Source organism: Leuciscus leuciscus, assembly GCF_965113295.1.
Source record: "Leuciscus leuciscus genome assembly, chromosome: 1".
Classification (NCBI taxonomy): domain Eukaryota; kingdom Metazoa; phylum Chordata; class Actinopteri; order Cypriniformes; family Leuciscidae; genus Leuciscus; species Leuciscus leuciscus.
The window spans coordinates 71,677,256-71,701,420 of NC_138725.1; the positions used below are offsets into that span (position 1 = coordinate 71,677,256).

The 24,165-nt window shown below is 38.1% G+C and overlaps 2 protein-coding genes across 2 annotated transcripts; one reads left to right on the forward strand and one right to left on the reverse strand.

The window, feature by feature from the left end:
* Window positions 1-756: 756 nt before the first annotated feature.
* LOC309499632 (zona pellucida sperm-binding protein 4-like) lies at window positions 757-4,473 on the forward strand (the record flags this gene model as incomplete). The annotated part of the gene is made up of 10 exons (XM_082170990.1): window positions 757-774; window positions 1,942-1,998; window positions 2,695-2,980; window positions 3,058-3,245; window positions 3,327-3,424; window positions 3,493-3,650; window positions 3,731-3,923; window positions 3,988-4,135; window positions 4,218-4,290; window positions 4,373-4,473. 10 exons carry the CDS (start codon window positions 757-759, stop codon window positions 4,447-4,449), a joined length of 1,296 nt encoding a protein of 431 aa, XP_082027116.1. The 3' UTR covers window positions 4,450-4,473.
* Window positions 4,474-6,736: 2,263 nt separating this feature from the next.
* On the reverse strand, window positions 6,737-20,945 carry LOC309511480 (butyrophilin subfamily 1 member A1). The gene is made up of 10 exons (XM_082186714.1): window positions 20,787-20,945; window positions 18,846-18,948; window positions 16,108-16,206; window positions 13,957-14,058; window positions 13,741-13,857; window positions 11,485-11,622; window positions 11,332-11,383; window positions 10,269-10,295; window positions 10,124-10,150; window positions 6,737-8,766 (listed from the first exon to the last, which is right to left on the reverse strand). Exons 2-10 carry the CDS (start codon window positions 18,906-18,908, stop codon window positions 8,207-8,209), a joined length of 1,185 nt encoding a protein of 394 aa, XP_082042840.1. The 5' UTR covers window positions 18,909-18,948; window positions 20,787-20,945; the 3' UTR covers window positions 6,737-8,206.
* Window positions 20,946-24,165: the final 3,220 nt, after the last annotated feature.

The window sequence follows — 24,165 nt, forward strand, 5'->3', positions numbered from 1 at the left end:
GGAAACGCGACTGGCCCTGGCACGCACTAGCACGGCCCGGCCCTGGCCCGACAGTGGAAACGCGGCTAATGTACCAAGTGTAACACAGGCCAGCAAGTAGTTGCTAAAACTTCACTTTCCTGAACTCAAGAGACGCTCTAGAGACTGCAGTCTTTAGCCTCCTTGCTAGAGTGCATAACTCCCGCACAGGAGAGGGCGAATAGGACCTGGATGAGGGGTTACACGAGTTTCTCACCATTCCTGATTTTTAACATGGATTCAGTCTGGTATCGCGACTGTCAGAGCAGAAACGAAAGCTGCTGCTCTCCGTATGTTTTTCCGTTATATCTTTTTGAAAGATCTGAAAAAGCCAAAACGTAGACCCTCCCCTCGAAGAAATTAGGATGGAAGTGAACAAAGGAGACCAATTAAAACAGGTGTAAACAGGAATGTCTAATTGTGATCCGATCCAACAAAATTAATACCATCTTAACACTGGGTGTGAACAGTGCTTGAGAGCTTTAAATATGTGGCCATGCAAGAACTGCCCTTATGAGTTCTTGAAGAGTGTGCACTTTCACATGACCAGTTATTTGGTCTTAAAGTCCCCCTGTAGTCAATTTTATCCCTTAAAACTCATCTTCGATCAACAAAATGACATATTTAAACTTTTTTTGAGTTTAGTTTGAGCATGCACATGTAATATCTGAGCGAGAGAGAGCATGCGTACAGTTTAATGCAATTCCTGCTCGTGCATTTGATGCACTCATTACAATAATGCGCTCTCGACATACAGTATGTCATTATAATAACGCCTAGAAACCGCCTTAAATTAACTATTCACGTGAGAAAAAAGTTGTGTCTGAAAGTTGCAATACAATTTTTTTATAGGTTCAAATGAATAAAGAATATCTCATGTTTTTCCGTAGGTGCTCGACCATTTCAGTGGGTGGCTTTCGAGCATCCACGGGATCGGTGCATGTTCGTTGGAAATATTTGCCATCAGGATTGATGTTTACATGCTTTAAATCAGTGATGGGGAAAGTCGATCCTGGAGGGCCACTGTCCTGCAGAGTTTAGCTCCGAACCTAATCAAACACACCTGAACACGCTAATCAATGTCTTCAGGATCACTAAGGCAACAGGCAGGTGAGTTTTTATAAGGGTTGGAGCTAAACTCCTTAGGACAGTGGCCCTGCAGGACCGACGTTCCCCATATCTGCTTTAAATCATCAATTTGGGCAGCTTTGAGCAGCTCTTGAGGTTCTTATCCAGTATGTGAAATGAAATCCTTGCTGGTATAGCTGTGTTTACCGACTTTGATGAGGCCGGCACTTATTCCTTTGCGCTGTCCATTTAGTGGGAAAATCTCTCTCTACGATTGCGTTGGTTGGTTGTTTATTTTCACAGCTAGAACATGACTGCTACACAAATAGATTTTTAATTGCCAGTCACAGTTTTAATTCTATTTTTTACAGTGATATTGTAATTTCAGGGATAAAATAAAAATTATAATACAAACATAACTGAAATGCGGGACAGTATGTCTTGCGGGACGTGCCAATTTCGGGTCTGTCACCCTATGTTGTCGTCTGCCCACAAAAACGCAAAGAAAACACTTTTCTGTTTTTAGTAAATCATTGTTGTGTTAGCATATCATGAATATACAGGACTTTTGTCATGAAAACTCCAAGATGTTTAAGAAATGTTTAAAAAAAATTAAGAACCAATAGAATCACCCAGTTGCATAAACTCCCACTCAAACAAGTCTGGAGAATCATGAATGTTAATGAAGAGGGAGGAATTATCATTAATTAGCCAAAGTTTGTATTGTACAAAAAGACCAAAGGGCAGCATCTCAATAGTGTGACTAACTGTTCAACAATGGCAGGAAGTTTGTGTGTTTTTCAGTCTCTGGCACTTTGTGTTTGGTTCTGTGTTTTCTGTCATGCTGTTCCACAGTGGAGTAAGCTGCCCCAGAATCCTCAAACTCTGATGTTCCAGCAAACTGACCAGCGGGTTCAACAACCAGTTCAACAGCAAGCTAGTCAACAGTTTCCTCGGCCGGTTCAACAGCAAGCTAGTCAACAGTTTCCTCGGCCAGTTCAACAGCAAGCTAGTCAACAGTTTCCTCGGCCAGTTCAACAGCAAGCTAGTCAACAGTTTCCTCGGCCAGTTCAACAGCAAGCTAGTCAACAGTTTCCTCGGCCAGTTCAACAGCAAGCTAGTCAACAGTTTCCTCGGCCAGTTCAACAGCAAGCTAGTCAACAGTTTCCTCAGTCAGTTCAACTGCAAGCTAGTCAACAGCAAGCTAGTCAACAGTTTCCTCAGTCAGTTCAACTGCAAGCTAGTCAACAGTTTCCTCAGTCAGTTCAACTGCAAGCTAGTCAACAGCAAGCTAGTCAACAGTTTCCTCAGTCAGTTCAACTGCAAGCTAGTCAACAGCAAGCTAGTCAACAGTTTCCTCAGTCAGTTCAACTGCAAGCTAGTCAACAGTTTCCTCGGCCAGTTCAACAGCAAGCTAGTCAACAGTTTCCTCGGCCAGTTCAACAGCAAGCTAGTCAACAGTTTCCTCGGCCAGTTCAACAGCAAGCTAGTCAACAGTTTCCTCAGTCAGTTCAACTGCAAGCTAGTCAACAGCAAGCTAGTCAACAGTTTCCTCAGTCAGTTCAACTGCAAGCTAGTCAACAGCAAGCTAGTCAACAGTTTCCTCAGTCAGTTCAACTGCAAGCTAGTCAACAGCAAGCTAGTCAACAGTTTCCTCAGTCAGTTCAACTGCAAGCTAGTCAACAGTTTCCTCAGTCAGTTCAACTGCAAGCTAGTCAACAGTTTCCTCAGCAGTTTCAGCCTAAGCAGCCAGTGGCACAGGCAGAGCCCCTTGACAAATGTGCTGTAGCTGATTATGAGCAGATCCAATGTGGACCCCCTGGTATCAGTGGTGCTGAGTGTGCAGCTATCAACTGCTGCTTTAATGGACAGCAGTGTTACTATGGGAAGGCAGGTAAGTGTTGATCCAATGCAAAGGTGTTCATGTTAAACTGATCTTCAGCAATAACCTGCTCTTGTAACTCATTCCAGTGACTGTCCAGTGTATAAGAGATGGTCAGTTTGTGGTAGTGGTAGCTAGAGATGCCACGCTGCCTCGATTGAGCCTGGATTCAGTCAGTCTCCAGGGTGGAACTGACCCATCTTGCAGTCCTGTGGGATCCACACCTTTCTTTGTTATATACCAGTTCCCGGTCACTGCATGTGGCACGAGCATGATGGTGAGTAGCTGCTTGTGGTTTTCTTCTGAAATGGACTGGATCTTAGAATGGACTGGATGCCAACAGTTTTACTATTTGCAGGAGGACAGTGGATATGTGGTGTATGAAAACAGAATGACCTCCTCGTATGAAGTTGGTATCGGACCATTTGGTTCCATCACAAGGGACAGCCATTTTGAGTAGGTGACGTATGCTTTATCATAAATGTTAATCATTGACAAATGCTACAAGCTCATGGTTTGTCCAGGCTTCTCTTCCAGTGTAGGTACTCTGCTACTTCTGTGGAAGCTCTGGTTGTGGAGGTCAACACTGTTCCCCCACCTCCACCAGTAGCTGCTCCTGGACCCCTCAGGGTGGAGCTTAGACTAGCAAATGGTCAATGTGTCACTAAAGGCTGTGCAGAAGGTAAGTGTTTGTCCCAAGTATGCCTAAAGCCTCTCAAACTCCAGGTTGCATTAGTTTCTAGTTAAACACTGTATCCTCAGGGGACGAGGCGTACACATCCTACTACAGTGACGCTGATTATCCAGTTACAAAAGTCCTGCGAGAACCCGTGTATGTTGAGGTGCGCATTTTGGAGAGGACCGACCCCAACATTGTCCTGATGCTGGGACGTTGCTGGGCGACACAAACCCCCAATCCACTCAGTCTACCCCAATGGGACCTTATGGTTGATGGGTGAGTAAGGCCAGTCTTTATCCATGTGCTGTAAGGCATTTCTGACTGCCTCTTTGCCTTTCAGATGCCCTTACCAGGATGATCGTTACTTGACCACATTGGTTCCAGTGACTGGATCTTCTGGTCTTCAGTTTCCCACCCACTACAAGCGCTTTGTTGTGAAGATGTTCACATTTGTTGATCCAGCGTCACTGGCTCCTCTGCAGGAAACCGTATGCTCCGCAGCCTTGCCTCAAGCCTTAATATTGGTGCTTTTTAGTGTATTCTATGACTTAACCCTTTCCCCTCTGTTAGATCTTCATCCACTGTAGTACAGCGGTGTGCCATCCCTCTTCTGGCTCCTGTGAGCAAAGCTGCACTAGGAAAAGTGAGTGCTTGCTGTAAATTGACTTCAGGAACTGAATTTCTTTGTTTTTAAATGCCCCTCATGCTTCTACCACTTTTTACAGGAAGAGACACGCACGTCAAGACCATCTCTAGTGGGCAAACTGTGGTGTCTAGTGGAGAAGTCATCCTGGTCATGTGAATTTAGTTTAATAAACTTCCTGAAACTCAACATTAGTTTCTCTGATTTCTGACTGGAGTTTGTTTCATAACTGTTCTCAGTTTGAGTTGTAGGGCAGCACTACTAATCCCTTTTCTTTTGTGCATTGAGGTTCTAGACTTGAACTAAATGGGCCAAGCTTCTGGCCGAGCCATTCAACGTAACTATTTGCTAAGCTCTAGTTGCTAACTTGGGGTCCCCGTTCATGTTTTACATGGTATCAAATTAAGGGTTGTGTAACTTCTGTTTGTGACTCTACACTTGACTTTATGGCTGGACTAACATAACTGCACATTGATACTCAGGCATGCCCAAGTAAGGTCACTTGTTTTTTCAGGATAGTCCAGTAGTGTTTGAGAAGTAGACTGCTTAAGCATTAATCCCTTCGATTACATCCCACTTAGGTTGCTGTCCAAGGCCTTTTTTACACCTGGTACTAAGCATTCTTGTAAATCCAGCCACAAGTGGACTGATAAATGCACAACGGGTGTAATAAACATTTTTAGCTTTATTTTTAATCACTTCCAGAGGTAGTTAAATACATTCAGCCAGATTGATTTCATAGTGTAGACGCTCATGTGTTTGAACATCTGCAAAACACGGCCTATTCTACCGCCTACTGACCTAATAAACAGTATAGGAAGTGTGCTAGCAGACGTGATTTAAATTCTGTCAGCTGAAGACCTAAGTTTGTTTTGAAGACAATGTACTAAGTGTAACACAGGCTAGCTAGTAGTTGCTAAAACTTCACTTTCCTGAACTCAAGAGATGCTCTAGTGACTTATGCTAGAGACTGCAGTCTTTAGCCTCCTTGCTAGAATGCATAACTCCCATGCCAGAGACCCGCACAGAAGAGGGTGAATAGGACCTGGATGAGGGGTTACACGAGTTTCTCGCCATTCCTGATTTTTAACATTCAGTGTTTGGTGTGTATTGTGACTGTCAGAGCAGAAATGAAAGCTGCTGCTCTCTGTATGTTTTTTCAAAAACATCACAATAGCAAAACATAGACCCTCCCCTTGAAGAAATTAGGACAGAAGTGAACAAAGGAGACCAATTAAAACACCAGGTGTAAACAGGAATGTCTAATTGTGACCCGATCTACCAAAATTAATACCATCTTAACACCGGGTGTGAACAGTGCTTGAGAGCTTTAAATATGTGGCCATGCAATAACTGCCCTTATGAGTTCTTGAAGAGTGTGAGCTTTCACATGACCAGTTATTTGGTCTTGAAGTCCCCCTGTAGTCAATTTTATCCCTTAAAACTCATCTTTGATCAACAAAATGACATATTTAAACTTTTTTTTTCGCTTAAAGTTCTTCAGGCCTTAAAATGGCTTGAATGTAACTACACTGTTGCCTCATTTAGTATACGTGGTTCTATGAATATGCAAAAATGAGCCCTGCCTCAATCACTCACACCAGTTCAGATATCCACTCGTTGACGTGTTTTGATGCTTTTGAGCGCTTTCATTGTGAAATCTGTTATTTGTATTTGTCCCACTGGAGACAAAGGTGATGACAGCAGGTAAAATAGTTACATAATATGTTTAGGTGAAGAGAAAAATCCTCCTCTGACAAGACAATAAATGTGTATTTCAATAAATTTGGGGTATATTATCACCTTATAATTTCAGGGCTAGCCTGCACCCTGCTACATAAAATGTTAGGCTATACTGAAGGATCTTACAGTGCCTGCAGGACATTAAAAGCCTTTATTATAAAAATTACTGTATTTTATAATGAAAACATTTAAGAATAGAGCAGCTATGGCTGAGACAGGCTTACAATATCATAGTAACATTACCCTTATGAAAAGTAAATAATTTTGAATGTCGGTAACCAAACCTTTGATGCACCCCATTGACTTCCATAGTAGCCAATGGGAAATTAACTGTCTTAAAATATCTTCTTTTTTTTCTGAATTTAAATTTTTAAGTGAACTATTCCTTTACTTTACAAACTTAAGTTGTTTGATTAGATTGCAAAATAGGCTGTAATTTGTTGTAGAAGTAATTAAGAATCTTGCTCTTCTTTCTTTGTTAAAATTCAATTAAAATTAGAATTAAAATTCTATGTTCTAATTAATTCACTCAATTTAATTATGCCTTTTTTTTAATAAATAATAACAACTCTAAACACACTTTTAACTATAAATTCATCACTATAACAAATGACACATGTGCACTATTGTAAGTTTATCTCACAATGCATGTACATAAAGTACGAGTAATATCTGCCAGATAAATAAGAGTGAACACACAGGGTTGAAGTTATTTCTTTTTATTATTCACATAAAGTGCATTTTTCATGATTTGAGTTAGTCAGATGAATGTGAAAGTGCAGACAGGGCAGGTGAACACTATTATAATAAGGTTCAGATAGACGCAGGTTCAAAAGTACCACAGAAGCAGCAGCTGAAAGACATCGTACTACCTTGATGAAATTATTGGTCTGGATCGCTGTCAGTCATTAGGACTGACCATCTAATATGGCCCAGTGGTTTATCTAATGCTAATGAGGTCTAGAATACTGGTTCTCAACTGGTTTTGCTTCAGGACTATACACTTTTTACATCAGACGACACAACACAGAGTGTGTTTACTGTCAAAAAATAGTCCTTAGCATCAAACACTCATCTTGCTATGAACTGCATATGCTCAACAATACACAAAACGATTAACATTTATTGGCTGAAGAAGACAATTCTCTTCAAAGCTTGAGGGGTTTCCAAATGTCTTTGAATTTCAATTTCAATTGTTTCTCACCAGCCACATTATGGTTGTCACAAACCATTAAAAGTGAACCTGGGTTTAATGTAGTCTGCGTCACATTTTATTTTACGCTGCTTTATTTTGTTCATGGTTTCCGAGAATGAGGGGATGTCTGTCGACCAAGTGACGAACGTATTTGCGCCAAAATACCACTAGTGTTGTCTTCCCTCTTTAAAGGGGCTTTATGTAGAAACCCTTGTTTTTAGCGACACCGGTGGCCGTTAAGTGAACTGCAACCAGAAACGTATTGCTTGTGCTTGCACTCGTGAACACGTAACGTACAAGAGACTGAATGTGATTCAAGGCCCCGATCATAGCAAAGTTTTTTTTTTTTTTCGTTCTTCGCTTAGAAGTAAAAAGAAGTTGGAAATACCTTTGCAGTGATATACTGTTAGCGAACATCCCAACGCCGTTCACGCGGCTGAGAGCGACAGTTAGATGAATTTCGTTTTTTCATTTTCGTTACACGCTGGTCAGACATTGGCAATAAACAAGCTAATAATACATGAAAATTCTTACATATAGCCCCTTTAAAAGTTGACAATCCCACTATCCCTCTTTTTTTCAACGTAAGATTCTTGCATGTTCGAGGAGTCCGGTCTCGTCCGCGTCCAGTAATTTTAGCTGTTCAAAAACAGTCGGTTATGCTGCTTAATATTGTACTTTTTTAATTTATTATCCTAAAACTAAACTCATGGTTTGTAGCGCAAATAGTTTTTACCTTATTTTCTAGTCATTTGCCAATAGCGACTAATGAAGAGTCTCATTCACAGAAAACAGCTTTCTTTCGCTAGGAGTGGGAAGCCCAAAGTATACTTCATAAAAATGTATTTGTTGCACTTTTTTTTTGCATGTTTCTCCTGCTATCTCTCTGAACAAAGCGTAACTTTTTCAGGCTGCGACCGGTTGAGAACCACTGCTCTAGAGATTAAGCACTGGGCTCTGGTTGGAGTCGATGGGACCTCAACCCCACAGGCACATCCCGGGACACAGGCAGTGGCTCCTGTTCCCCGGAGATCTGATCACCAGGTCCTTCACGATCTCCACCGTTCCGAAGAGCGGGAAGAGCTTCTCGTCAAATGTCTCGTTGTAGGTGTAGATGTGGGAGCGGTTCTCCACGTCATAGAAGGACAGCTGGCCCTGGCCGAAGTCAAGGTAGACGCCGACCTTTCGAGGAATTAAGGAGGCCGGCAGGCCGGTGAAGGGAACGGTGAGGGCCTTCAGCTCCGTGCCGCGCTCCAGCCGAAGGCTCAGGTATCCCGTGTTGGTGTTCAGGGACTTGAAGCCCTTACGCAAAGCTGACTCTTTCGCCACGCCGATTCGCCAGTCCATTTCTCCAACATCCACCTCCCAGTACTGGCGGCCAGAGGCGAAGCCTTCGGATCCGACCGCGCACCACCAGCCGTCGAAGCGCTGGTGATAGTTGGGCACGTCTTTGCGCTTGAAACCACAGCGCATGCGCCTCTCATCCTCGGAGATCAGCAGGTCGGGATTGGCCGTGTCCAGGTCAAGGGTCACCTCCACTATGAAGGAATGAATGGAGGGTCAAGACAAATTAATCAAATTATAAACTATGAATCGTTCAAAATGGCTAAAGAGCAGCAAATGTAGGCCGCATTTTAAGTCATCAAAGCCTTGCTTTCGATACAAAGTATGGTTTAAAGGATACCATTTTTAAGCCCGGGACACACCAAGCCAATGTCAAATGACTAGAGGTGACGAAAGTTGCGTCTCGGCCAAAAAGCTGCGCTTGAACACACTAAAAGGACTAAAGGTGACTGTCAGCTAGCACATGCGTTCTGCACCTGCATGTAAGGAAAGAACTGTCTATATCAATAGTCTATTTTCGTCATTTAAAAAGAAAAACCAAAAATAGGCCTGTTGATTTACAAACCGTAAACAAAGCAGCGCTTGCTTACCATTTTGAATATCAATCACGCTGAACACTTTCTTCATTCCAGGCGGCTCATGTTATTATGAAAATATACATGAATGCTCAGGTAAGATGAACTAAAATTATAACGGCTTGACTTCTTTGCTTTGCTTTCATCACTTACGCTTTTGTTCTCGTGTACTGACTCGTTTCTAAGCTGAACAGCCAATAAGAGAACAGCTCTCGTTGATTCGGCCTAAAATCTCCCGACGGTTTACGACTAGTGCCGACGGTGTGGAACACGCCACAAAAACTGTGCCGCTGACGCTGGTCGACCGCCGGCTTGGTGTGTGAGGGCCTTTATACAAAACTACAATTCTAGAATACTTTTCAGACTCTGTTTATAAAATAATCAGTATACCAATATGTATATTTGTATGTGATGCTATACTTGTAATCCCATAATGCTTTGCGACAAGATGGCAGATTACTTTTTGATATTAAATCGTATTTTAGTATCTTTCGGCATAATTAAAAGTAAATAGCTCAAGAAATCAGAATTTTACTCAGTATTTTGCTGTGATGTGTAAAAAACTGGAAGTTTTGAACATTCAGAAAAAATGTTTTCATAACTTAATGGTAACATTTGCTAAATGATTTTAGAAAGTGTTCTGTTAGCTGCTTAAAAAATTAGCTTTGCCATCACAGGAATAAATTACATTCTAAAATATATATTTAAATAATACTACTGATTTTTTTAATCAAATAAATGCAGCTTTGGTCAACATAGGATACTAAAACATAAAAAAATCTTAACGACCCCAAACTTTTTGAACTTTTTTTGAACTTTTTGAACATATTGAAGGTGCAATCTTGTCAGATGTGAGTTGAATCTCATGTGAGAAACACTATTTGTATGATGCTGCTCAATAATGCGGTTCTGTTACAGTAAGGATGATGCTTTAGAAGAGCAGCTGTCTTTGTAGTCATCAGAGCACATGTCTTACCTCCTGCATCACAGATCCAGTCCCACACTAAATACAACAAAAGCAACAATCAGCTCAAGTTCATACTGAATCTTAATAATCAATCCACACTATAATTGCAAACTGCTTTCTGGAATATATTCAGAAACACTAACATGTGACTCACCTATGTGAGGAATATATGGGGTGGCACCTAGTGAGTGAAAAACAACAACAAAAAAAGAGATTTGAGCGAAAAATATAAAAAGGATTTGTTAATACCATGCATAACATATACCACATTAATATATTTTCATCAAAATAAATACACTGCAAGTGTTATATGGATGCTAAACTCTTGAATCCAATGAAAATATTGTGTTTACATGTGCATCACATGTCAGGGGAGCAGCATTTTAGCCAATCAGAAACACTCTCCGGCTTTAACCGTCATCCTTCCCTCGCACTCGCAGGTCAAAATGACCCGAAGCCCTAAAATTATACTTAATTTTATTTATTTTTTTCAGAAAGCTTATTTCATTTAATTTTAATAATATTTTTTTCTATTTTTAATGCTTTTTTTTTGGTGTGGATTTTTTGTTATTTTATTTACCTTTAAATTACTAGATGTTATCAATAAATAATAAATAAATAATAATTTAAGCACATTCCTTTTAACTTAAAATTCAAAATAACTCACAATTTCATGCATAAAATTCACTCTAAATTCAGCTCAAAATATCTTACATTGGGTTTCTTTGTCGACCTCTTGTGGGACAAAATGATATAACATGATATCTCATTATAGCTCTATTTGGAGCAAATGAGTTTCTCTTGAGTTGCATTTCTCTTTCAATATGCATTCAGATACACATGTAGAAATTATAAAATATACATATATTTTTTTGGTAAAGTTTTAGCATTTGTTTGTTTGAATTTTGAGCATTTTTAGGTTTTTCTATGATAACTGAAGCATTCCATTCATTCCTAAGGGGATCAAATTGACCCGTGAGGGAAGGATTTGTTACTTTTTAAAATTTAAAAAAAAATGTGTGTGTGTGTATTCGTGGTTCAAGTGCAACAAAAGTCCTAGGGTCTTGGACCCCTAAAAAAAATTCGGGTCAAAATGACCAGAGGGAGGGATGAGAACAGATCCAGGTTTGTTGACAATGGCTAAAGTCGTTTATAGCACCTTTGACATCTTTGTTTTTAGATTCATGATATTCAAGACACTGAAGAGAAGATCTGACCTATTTTCTGGCTCCTCTGTTTCCACATGAGCCACTTTTGGGGAATGTTTTCCTGAACACACAGATAAATCAGAAAGGTTTTGTGTTACTCTAAAGCTGTTTGTTGGCTGAATTCCCCTCTGAATGTCCTGTGATGTGTGACTTGCTTCATACCTTGTCTAGTTCTTTGTTGATGAGTGTCCAGAACACCAGCTCCACGGCCGACTGCAGGGTGGACATCCGCCCTCTTTTCCAGTGAGTCTCAAAGTCATCCAAAACCGCCACCACCTGCTCTCCAGGCCAGACACTTTGCTGCACACGGAGGGGGGGAATGATGCAAAGATGCCACTCAATGCAACTGACATGCAACTATTCACCACCAAAAAACAATATCTGAGGATGTAATTTAAATCTGTACGCTGATACTTTTCTCCGCTGAACACAAAGGAAGCTTGGCTCTACGGGTTTTGACATTTGTTCAGTTTCTTCCTTTAACCCTGTAAAGCTTGACATGGATGCAATATGTCCAATTTATTGAACCTTTAAAAAACACGTACGTTTCCATATGTGTTTTATATCATATTTGATCCATTAGGCTTTTATGGCACATATACAGTGTAACCATAACTAAAAAAAAAACTAATTAATAGGTTTGAGAAGAGCCAACTCAAATTAGTTGAAGTTAGTTCAATCAAATTAACTTTTTTGAGTATTAAAGGGTAACTAAACCCTAAACCAACTTTTTTTAGTTAAAGGTATAGCGGAGGATCTTTCCAAATTTTAGATAAGACCCGCCCTCTCCACTTTTTGAAAAGTTTGATTGATTCACCAGAATGATTGACAATTAGGAGGACCAATAGTTTAGACTACCCACCAGGAAGTAAAACATCCTCCGCTATACCTTTAATGATCTGTAAGAATGGGGCTTTATTAATGCTGTTCATTGATTCAAGTAGTTTTTTTGACATTTGTGTTTAAAGTGTTTTAATTTTACAAAATAATTATGTAAAAACGTCTGAGTGCTGCCCTCTTCAGGTTGAACAGTGGCTACTGCAGTTGAATTTTCCTATTGGAAGTTGTGGTACGGTACCCTCTGACTCAGAGGCAACCAGCTAACCACGCCCTTGCCTGCAGAGAGATACGTCACAGATGCACGCCCCCTCTCCACTGGGCTCTGCCTACTTTTCCAGCATTTTTCAAATATTGCCAGTGCGTGGAGTCAGGCTCTGAGCAGGGGTTTAGTTACCCTTTAAGAAATGTTTTTTTTTCTTTTGAGTTCACAAAACCGACACATTTTAAGTAATCTGAATTGTTTCACTGTTTTGTGTTTTGAACTTGAACTTCTTAATTTAGACAAATTTAAATTGAACTGAAACTGAGCTGGGATTTCTATTTCCCAGCATGCTTTGCCATGACACTCAAAAGGGAAAGTAAATGCTAAAATTAAGTGTTATATACATTTTATTTTATTTTTTTGTGCAAAATTAATGTTAAGTGGGAGATTTAGTAGTGTTTAATGTTTTGTTATGCTAGTTTAGAGGAGTTTCTGTTGAAGTTTCTTGTTCAGCATGAGCTTAGTTTGCGAACAGATATATGTTAAATGTTTTATATTGCTGTACTCATTCAGCAGGTGCTATGCTACTGCTATCAAAGCATGGTGTTACCAATTAGCAAGGTAGCATTTATTGAATGTTTCCAAGTTTCCACCACTAAAAATATTTATGTTGAGATTACATGACAATTTTAAGTATGTGTTGTGTATGTAATGTGTATGAATTAGCTGAAGTTCTGCTTGATAAATGTTTTAATTTATTAACTTACATTTTTTATAGTTTTTTTTTTGTTTTGCCAACTTATTCGGGTTTACAGTATGATATAGTGACAATATGGAGCTCATATTTAAAAGGGGGGCCAATTTCAGAGGCCCAAACTGAGCAAACATATCCAATTTGGTGCAGATGCTGATATTTGTATAGCCAAAAGGCAAGATAAAATTCTGATAGTTTGTATAATGTAAATATGCAATTTTCTAAAAATAAAAAAAACATTTGTATGGATAATCACATAATCCTAAATTGCTTCAATCCAGAAAATGTTCATCTTGAAATATTACCAACAATATAAAAGTTATTCTGACGTTTACTTTATAAAAATCAGTAAAGATTTCTCAGCAGAAAAACACGTGAACTAAAGTTTGGCATTTTTACAATTACACTAAAAAGTATTTTACATGCTAAAAAAACTATAAACTATCAATCAGATGACAGAAGGCATGTGGTAGATTGTGTGTTTTTCAGCAAAGTTTTGATCATGTCGATCATTTACTTTAGAGGCCTTAGAATCTTGCATATCAAATACCATACAGTAGGCGTTCTAGGGTTACACAGAAAGCCATGGAGAAGGTATTTTTCCAGTGTGATGTGTGAGTACCTCAGGTTGGGCCCTCAGGTCTTTGGTCCAGGTGAGGATGAGTCTCTTGGCGTTCTCCATGTCCTGATCCTTCCAGTCGCTGCTCTCTGGCCAGCCGTCCGTCTGCATTGGTCTTTTCTGTTATAACAATATTTGGTGACAAAACCTAGTGATTTGCAGCATTTGGTTTCAGTGAGTGCAGAAAAAAGTCAGTAAAGGTATAAATGTGTATCTCACCTTGCTCTCTAGCAGAGATGCCCACTCCAGAATGAAGGCCCTGCAGGTGAGAGTCGGCCAAACATCCTCACTATTTGAGACGTGCTCCAAAACCTCAGACCTCTGTGACCAGCAGGAGAGAAGACACACACAACACACACACACGTGACACACATAAGCACACACATCTCTGCATGACCAACATCATACTGAAAAATGTGAAACGACCCGGCCATATATATATATATATACACACACAGTATATATTTTTTTTTTGTGTGAATATGTCATTGAATTTGTCTTCCTGTCATTTAAATTGCACTTCAAAATGGAAGCCAATTAAACAGATTTTAAAAATTATTTTAATATGTTCATTGAGGTTCACTTATAATATTAATAAAGTATATTGCGCACAAAAAATTACTTGTGTGGAAAAACAATTATTTTCAACCCTCATTCTGCCCCTCCGACTGAAATGATGGGGTTTTAAGGTGCGGCTCCTTTAAGGCTTGTCAGCAAACGGCCACTGTTATGATTGGCTAACGTCTTTGCATAGGAAACAGTATCAACAGCCACTCGCTATTGAACGTGAGTATTGTTTTGAAAACATTATCAATATAAAATGTAATTTACAGACAAAGCATTATGAAATCATTTACTTGCGTTTTGTGATGCAGCTGTCAGATTAAATACATCTGACCACTTCAAAAGTTTCTTTGCGAACTCTCCATTACACTGTGCCTCGTTTATAAAACAAGATGCTCCGAACAAACATATATTCCTCCAATGCGATCCAGGACGCCATTGTACAGAGACAAAACCCAGCTGTTGGACGTTCTTTCAGACTCAGGCATGTGGAGAATGTCGTAAGATAAACACACATCTGTAATCTGTGCACTGTCTATCAGTGTAGACAGCATCAGTGATTATAATATCATCTAAGATGGCGGCGCGCACGAACATTGCCTATCTGCACTGTGGCAGAGAGAAAAGCTCTGCAGAGAGTCAGAGAATCATCGGCTCAAGCTGCCTTCGAGGATATTTACAGAACCAGATGCCTACGGCGTGCCAGAAATATAATAAAGGATTCCTCTCATCCTTGCAATCATCTCTTCACTCCTCTGCCATCCGGAGAGCGCTATCGGTCTCTTAGGACACGCACCTCCAGACTCCTGAACAGTTTTACCCACATGCCATCAAGGAACTGAATTCTACTTAAAAACGAGGACTGTACATTATAAGCTACGGGGTTTTACAATAATAATGTTTTATTTAATATATTTTTCTTATTGACTATATTTTCCTATTTATACTTTTTTATGTTCTTCTTGTCTATATTTGTCTGTATACATGTTTTTATGTGAATGTACCACTGAGGAGAAGCACAAAACTTTTTAATTCTACAAAAAAGATTTAAAGAATAATTCTATTCTATTCTATTCTATTCTATTCTATTCTATTCTATTCTATTCTATTCTATTCTATTCTATAATGGGCTCTATTCACTTGTGGGGATCACCTATGGTGTGACGAACATTGATGTCTTGTTCTGGAGGCGGTCATATGCAAATGTATTTGCCTGTGTGACATCACAGATCCCGTAATATCAAAACGAGCTGTTTTTGGAGCTTGATTAAATTAGAAGTCTAAAGTTGTCTGTAGATCTGAATAATTTCTCTCGAAACTTAAAGAAATACATCCTCGATAACCAGCTGTGTCAGCATCAGCACACTTAAAGTCTACAAATGTAATATTGAAGTAAATGTTTTTGACTATGTTGTATATATTTTAGGCTGTGATGGTTCTTTGATTAGTTTTTTCATTTAAACATCTGATTAGTTTTAAATGATCATTGTTTAACTAATATTGCATGTATTTGTTAGTGCTACTGATAGTTATTTGTAATGTAATGTTTTAATATTGTTGTGTGCACCTGCCCGGGGACTGCAGATGGAAATTAGCGTTTGCTAACTCTGGTACAAAACATCTTTTCGTAAGATTAATGTATTTTGTACATTGTCCCTGACAAATAAACTAATTAAATAAATAAAAATAAATAAATTATTTGTATTATATGTCAAAAGATCAAGGTCAATTTGATTTCTCATGTCACGACCTCTTTAAATTCTGATTTTGCCCAATGTTTTACTGGTCATGTATCTGTGGCTGTACCTGACAGACGCGTCCCAGATCCTTGGCGAGGTCCACAATGAACTGCTGGCTCTCATCCAGCGGTTCTCTCTTTTCATTCTTCGCCTTCTTACGAAACTCCTGTACACACACACACACAAAAAAAACATTATTAAAGCTATTTCATTTCCAGTCTCAGTGACGGACTGTCCACAGGCACTGTCAGATGAATCAATCTGTGCGTTTTCCTTATGATGGACAGAAATCCCCTTCCCCTAAACGACACATTAAAACAAAGCAAACTGTGATTTATGGAAGCTTATGGGTAGCAATATTCAATTTGAAATGTAATATGCAAAATCACAATGCAATATGTAAAATGGCCATGCATTTCTGTATTTAAATTTAAATTTTCCCATATTTTTGTGCAACGTTTGGTGCAAAATGAAAATGAAAATACAATTATAAAATTTACATTTGCCATTTGATACACTAGTTTTAATATGTAAATTGAATACATATTTTAACGCTTTAGAAGTTGCAAAATTAAAATTAAAATGTATTACAGAAGTGATTAGATATGTTTAACATGTTCAAGCAAAAACTGCAGCAAAATTGTAATTTAAATGTATTTTTTTCTTAATTGCATTTACACTCACAGTTAAGACACTTGCGATTGCTTTTCCGCAGTGAATGTAGCAAAACTCAATGTGCAATTTGAAAATGCATTCTGAGCCGATCACGTGCCCGCCCCGCCCTGTCAATCACTGCGTGAAGGCGTGGCTCGGCAACAGGTAAACATAGGCTATGGTGTGTATTTTGAGGTGTTGGAAGGAAACAGGGTGGATGCTGCGCTGCTGTTGTCTGATGCTGGACTGTGTTGATGGTTTCATTTTGTATAAAATATTATCATTGTCTGATACATGCTTATCTTTATTCTTATTAGCCTACTATTAACTGTAATACCCAATAATGTTGGAGATCCTATAGTTTTTCCTTACAAATGCATAGGCCTATTACTCTGAGATCACATAATATGACAAAGCTCCATTGTTATTCGGTATTAATAGCTACCGGAAAATGTGACCGCTCTTTATTTATTTGTAACTGACTGTAATGTTCAATAAAGTGACGAATGTGATGTGTGACCATCTCTGTTTATGCAGCTGTATAATCATAAAATGTAAGGCAGACATGCGAGTCCCTTGTATAAAGCATATTGATAAGGTATTAATACTGTACATATGTACATGGTCACGGAATCTGACGGGTGAATGGGAGTCAATGGGATGCTAACAGTAGGTGGGGCTCCGCTAGCCAATGGCGGCACCCGGGGAAACTTCAAAATAATATGAAACCCTGCCCCCCTGCTTTTTTGGGGGGAATGTGGAGCAGATCGAGGGCTGGTGACGTCATCCTCTATAATTCAGTGTCTAATATTTTAAACAACGAAGCAGCACACGAAACTTTAACCGGCACAAACCATCACACAAACAAACGAGACTATTTTGGGTGAATGTGGAGCAGGCTGAGTGACCCCAGAATGACCAATAGGCCTAAATATTATTTTAATATTTAAGAAACCGAAGCAGCACAAAATAAATGTTTATCGGCGCAAATTAGCACAAACATATGAGACTATTTTGGGTGAATGTGGAGCAGGTCAGGGGGCTGGTGACGTCATCGTCTATAATTCGGTCTAATATTTCAAAAACTGAAGCAGCACAAACCGAACGAAACTATTTTATTTGGAGCATGTGGCGGGCTGGGTGACAGAATGACCTATACATATTCTTTTACTATCTAAAAAACAGAAGCAGCACAAACACAAACAAAAATTACAGCACAAACGAAGTAAAAACGATTGAGTTAAGAAAAAATAACATTTAAATTACAAATTTGCTACAGTTTTTGCTTGAACATGTTAAACATATCTAATAATTTCTGTAATACATTTTAATTTTAATTTTGCAACTTATAAAGCGTTAAAATATGTATTCAATTTACATATTAAAACTAGTGTATGAAATGGCAAATGTAAATTTTATAATTGAATTTTCATTTTCATTTTGCACCAAACGTTGCACAAATGTATTGGAAAATTTAAATTTAAATACAGAAATGCATTGCCATTTTACATATTGCATTGTGATTTTGCATATTACATTTCAAATTGAAATTTGCTACCCATAAGCTTCCATACTGACTGGCCTCTTTCCATGTCAGTCATGTGGTCTATTCCTGTCGTGTGTGCGGTTCTCATGTTTGAAAACACATGTCACTGTCCTACTCGATTATGGCGTATCCTCTCCCGTGGCCTCCTGGGATAGAAAAGTGTCCATCACACTTCAGAATCTGGACGGAAGCAGTGAGCCATCTGGGGATTTCTCACCTAATCTTTTATAAATACTGAGGATTCGGACATACTACTCTTTCAACGTACTGTTTTCTCCTACTATATAAGTAGGGAAGTATGCGGTTTCGGACGCAGCCATGTTGTCAATTCAGACAGTTAATGTTGTTCATGAAGGCTACGGCAAACAATCAAGGACAGTGTTTGATTAAAATGCAGTTCATGCCTGATCTACTTCCTCTGTCTTAAGTCTCATGAGCAGCAAAAGACTCACCGCTATTGAAATCAGTTACAATGACCAGCTAAACGGGCCTTTTATCTCACTTTTGGACTTCAGGATAGACAAAAGAAGGACAAACTTTAAGTTTGTTATGCCAACTAATGTCAAAGCTTTTAAAGCAACTACTGAGATATTTTTGCAAGGTACCTTAAACTTCTCTGCAACGTTCTTGGTTGGTTCGACCAGAAACTGAAAACACTGCATCATCATGGCTCTTGCTCACAGAAATCCTCCAAGAGAGCAAATAACACTGCAAAACAAAAATTACAAATTTACTTCATAGCACAGAAAAGACAAGTGCTGACCTAGCAGACTGTGTGTTGACTTTCACAACAGATCAATGATTAAACACTAAGCAGATTTATATGACTAACTTTTATGACCAAAACAGTCAGACCTTGCCCTTGACCTAAATAAAGCAAAGCCTCAGGAGTTCAGTGTTGATACGACCCTTGTCAAGTCAAGTCAAGTCAAGTCATCTTCATTTATATAGCGCTTTTAACAATGTAGATTGTTTCAAAGCAGCTTTTGACTTATTCACAAGCTCCTTGTGAAAAAGGAATGTGCTTAATTGTCCTCAATGTGCACTTGTGGTGTACTTCAAATCCTAAAAGTATATTGTTTAAAAAACATTTAACAACACTTAAGTGCACTTAAAGAGAGACACTTCCATGACTGTATCTTAACACACTTAAGTAGGCTTTGTAATAATGTCAAATTAATGATGTTAATGTTAATATGTTAATAATCTTTTGTCATGCTTTAAAGAAGTGCACTTATTTTGATGTGTTGACTAACATACTAAAGCACATGTAAAGTACTTGATTATAATTTTAACTGTAGTGTGTTATTCGATATTACGTTTATAAAGTTCAAATATTTTAAATGTACTAAATTGCAACTTCATCATTATAAATGTAATCGCAAATCTATTTAAATACATGACTTACAGTAACAAGTTTCATTAGAAATGACATCAAAGTGTCTTTTAGTTTATCATAAATGCTTGTCAGTTCATTCAGCAGTAACTTTAATTGTATTTCAAAGACAATAGAAGTGATTGTGAAATGTACTTCAATCCTACTTAAGTGGAACTGCTTTTAATATAAATGTAACTATATTATATTCTTTTAAAGTACATTATTTCCATAAAAAGAACTATTTTTATGATATTTTATAATTTTCTGAAAATAAAAAGAGTGCAAAATTCTCCACCATGATGCCGGTGTTGTTTAAAATTTAAAACAATGCATAATCAGCATCTTTTAGATCATTCTGAAAAATAACTATCTATGCAAAAGCTACTTGTCCATCATTTGAATAGACTATAAATATCTGGGGATGAACGCACACGTGACGCAAAGCAGTCTGTGATTCAGTCTGGTGGAGGATTATCCTAACAACTCCTGTTGAAGACCTAACAGCCTGACTTATATTCATAAAACAAGGAAGAATATAGTTGCTAATTAACTGTGAACTAAATGAGCCATTAAATATAGCATAGATTCAGGAATTAATATCTCAGTGGCAGAGTATTATACAGAGCAATCCTAAATGTATTATGAAATATGACTGGATACCAATTATAATTATTTGTAGTTTCATTCCTGAAGACAGAAAAACAAAAGAGCATTAGTATCTTATAATCAAAGGGCTCCTATACTGTAGCCTACATGTATTCATTCTATCATGAGTTAAATATCTGCATTGATGCTGGACTTCAAAAGGATTATGAATATCATCAAGCATTGAATATAATGAAAATCTTTGAGATGTTATGACTGTACTGTAACGCTGACGAGCAGTCTAGACCTGCTGAGTAAATGCTGGAAGAGACACATGACTTTGCTGCACTGCACAAGATCTTTCGTGTATATTGATGAGGTAATGCCCTTGAATGACATTCTCAAATGAGTCCGACACAACAGCATCTACACGAGAGCATGTAAACAACGCCATGCTATCGTTTCGTGACGTAACGTTATATGAGAAAACAACATGCCGCAAAATATGTGCGAGAAATAACGAGACATGCAGAAAATAAATCAGCATGCGTAGCTGCATATGTCTATGCGTTCATCGCTGTACCTGCAGGAGGTGTGCTGTGTCGCTGGATGGGTCCTTCGCAGGGGAAAGTGTCAGAAAGTGTCTAGCGAGTGAAGTGGAGAATGAAGACTGCAGCGAACGCTTGACCTTGTTTACATACAGTGGCTTCCGAAGAGCCGAACACGAGCCGAACGTCATTCGGGGGTTTCCGGAAACATCGATGCGGAATGAAAACGACTCCATGTTTATTGTGGTCCAAGGGAAGTGAGTTTTACTGTACTATGATTTAACATTTCCTTTTTCTTTTCTTTTCTTTACTTCGAACTTTATAAAAAGCAGAACATATATATTTAAATTAAAATTATAATAAATGTGAATAAAATAAAAATATAAATTTGGGAATGTCAACAAAGTGCAGACAATTTTTTCAACTTTATGTATGTTTGTATGCTATGTAGGTATTTGGATTTCATTCATTTGCTTCTTATTCAAACAAAATCCTGCAATCCAGCCATCCCCTCCCTTCCTCTTTCATCCTCATCCTTTTCACTGAAAATGTGTTTTAGGTGGACAGATCAATACAGTAGGCCTACAAAGAACGAAAGTCTTACGGGGTTGGAACAACATGAGGGTGAGTAATTACTGACAGAATTTTCAGTTTTGGGTGAACTATCCCTTTAACATAAACTGAACATACTAGAGTTGATTAAACTGACTCTTAGCTGTTCAAGAAACGAAATATTTCAATGTAGGCTATTGTTTTACCTTTTGGAATTGAGCTTTATTTCTATATATATATATATATATATATATATATATATATATATATATATATATATATATATATATATATATATATATATATATAAATAATTTTAAACATCTTTTGATGTCTTATCGTATATGCCTGATTTGCTGATGATTAAAAGTTTTGACAAATATCAACAGCACTAATGAACAGCTAAACGCACCGCTGTCAAACACATCTTATGATACTTTTGAGACAAATGAACAACAAGCACACCCATAACAAAATCTTTTAGTTGAAAGGCAACACAATGAGGGTTTATGCAAACCCAATCTAATATGTCCTGGCACTAATATTGTCTGTTCTGGGCCACTGCTGCAACATTACATCCAATAGAAACTCAGATCTCAGAAAGGATCTAATCCTTGTAGTTTTCCCCTCTGTCCACATCCCCTGTATTTCACAGTCTTTGTAGAGAGAACTGCATTGAATGCAACAGGAGATTAGATACGGAGATCTGTAGGGCCTTCAATGCTCCTCTGAAAATGTGTTCCAGTTTACCACTCCTGATGACAAAAGAAGAGAAGCGCAGTGTTTCCTCAGTATTCACTTTAGTAGTGGTGTGCCACAGCAAGAAAATGTGAAATTAAAAGAAACACTTATTGTCTAAAACAAAACATTAGTCTATTGTAGAAGTAAATATTATTTTATGATGATTAAAATAATATTAGCACTAGAACCTGGACTTGAATCATAACTTAGGCCCAAACATGGACAGATAAAGGACAAATGAGGAATCGTCACTCAAAAGCTCCACAGCTGCACAAAAATCAGAGAGGAAACTGTCGTAAACTGGTATAGAAAACAATAAATTAGACGACATCTATGCATTTACATCTATTAGGTGACATCTAACCCATGCATTTACATTTTAATAATGGCAACTGATCACTCCAGGGCGATCTACTACTGTGTTGTGTTGCTGGCATCTGTGGGACATTCAAATGGACACAGATTGACAAGCTCAGACGCTTTGCTCTCCCCTTGCTGCAATGTAAAAAGCGGCAATATGATTTATACACTTCCATTTAAATGGTTATCTCTGGAAAATATTCTTACCGTTGTCTCTATACGAGCTGCCATCTTGCCGACAACATCTCGTTTTGAGTTTAACATATCGTGTGGTTCTGTGTGATTTGGACAACTTCAAGTTACGTCCCTCTCTTGCAGTCCGCAGACAGACCCATCTCCATGATTTACTCACCCTCAGTCATCCTAGGTGTGTATGACATTCTTCTTTCAGACGAATACAATCAGAGTTAAAATGTCTTGGCTCTTCCTATAGCTTTATAATGGCAGTGAATTGCTGTTTCTGTTTTTAAGTCCATAAAAGTACATCTATCCATCATAAAAGTGCATCTATCCATCATAAAAGTGCATCTATCCATCATAAAAGTGCATCTATCCATCATAAAAGTGCATCTATCCATCATAAAAGTGTATCTCTCCATCATAAAAGTGCATCTATCCATCATAAAAGTGCATCTATCCATCATAAAAGTGCATCTATCCATCATAAAAGTGTATCTCTCCATCATAAAAGAGCGTCTATCCATCATAAAAGTGCATCTCTCATCATAAAAGTGCATCTCTCATCATAAAAGTGTATCTCTCCATCATAAAAGAGCGTCTATCCATCATAAAAGTGCATCTCTCATCATAAAAGTGCATCTCTCATCATAAAAGTGTATCTCTCCATCATAAAAGAGCGTCTATCCATCATAAAAGAGCATCTATCATCATAAAAGTGCATCTCTCCATCATAAAAGTGTATCTCTCCATCATAAAAGAGCGTCTATCCATCATAAAAGTGCATCTCTCATCATAAAAGTGCATCTCTCATCATAAAAGTGCATCTATCCATCATAAAAGTGTATCTATCCATCATAAAAGTGCATCTCTCCAACATAAAAGTGCATCTCTCATCATAAAAGTGCATCTCTCATCATAAAAGTGCATCTATCCATCATAAAAGTGCATCTATCCATCATAAAAGTGCATCTATCCATGCACTTTTATGTGCATGGATAGATGCATCATAAATGCTCTTTTATTATGAGACCCTTTAACTCTCATCATAAAAGAACATCTATCCATCATAAAAGTGCATCTATCCATCATAAAAGTGCATCTCTCCATCATAAAAGTGCATCTCTCATCATAAAAGTGCATCTCTCATCATAAAAGTGCATCTATCCATCATAAAAGTGCATCTCTCCATCATAAAAGTGCATCTATCCATCATAAAAGTGCATCTATCCATCATAAAAGTGCATCTCTCCAACATAAAAGTGCATCTCTCATCATAAAAGTGCATCTCTCATCATAAAAGTGCATCTATCCATCATAAAAGTGCATCTCTCCATCATAAAAGTGCATCTATCCATCATAAAAGTGCATCTCTCCATCATAAAAGTGCATCTCTCCATCATAAAAGTGCATCTCTCCAACATAAAAGTGCATCTCTCATCATAAAAGTGCATCTCTCATCATAAAAGTGCATCTATCCATCATAAAAGTGTATCTCTCCATCATAAAAGAGCGTCTATCCATCATAAAAGTGCATCTCTCATCATAAAAGTGCATCTCTCATCATAAAAGTGCATCTATCCA

What these genes read in the sequence shown, in the direction of transcription:
- LOC309511480 (XM_082186714.1), bottom strand. Translation starts at nt 18,908, where the DNA reads ATGATGATGCAGTGTTTTCAGTTTCTGGTCGAACCAACCAAGAACGTT. An exon ending in CATCTCTGCTAGAGAGCAAG is followed by an intron (nt 13,858 to 13,956) that starts GTGAGATACACA and finishes TTGTTATAACAG; the next exon opens with AAAAGACCAATGCAGACGGA. An exon ending in CTGGATCTGTGATGCAGGAG is followed by an intron (nt 8,767 to 10,123) that starts GTAAGACATGTG and finishes ATTCCTTCATAG; the next exon opens with TGGAGGTGACCCTTGACCTG.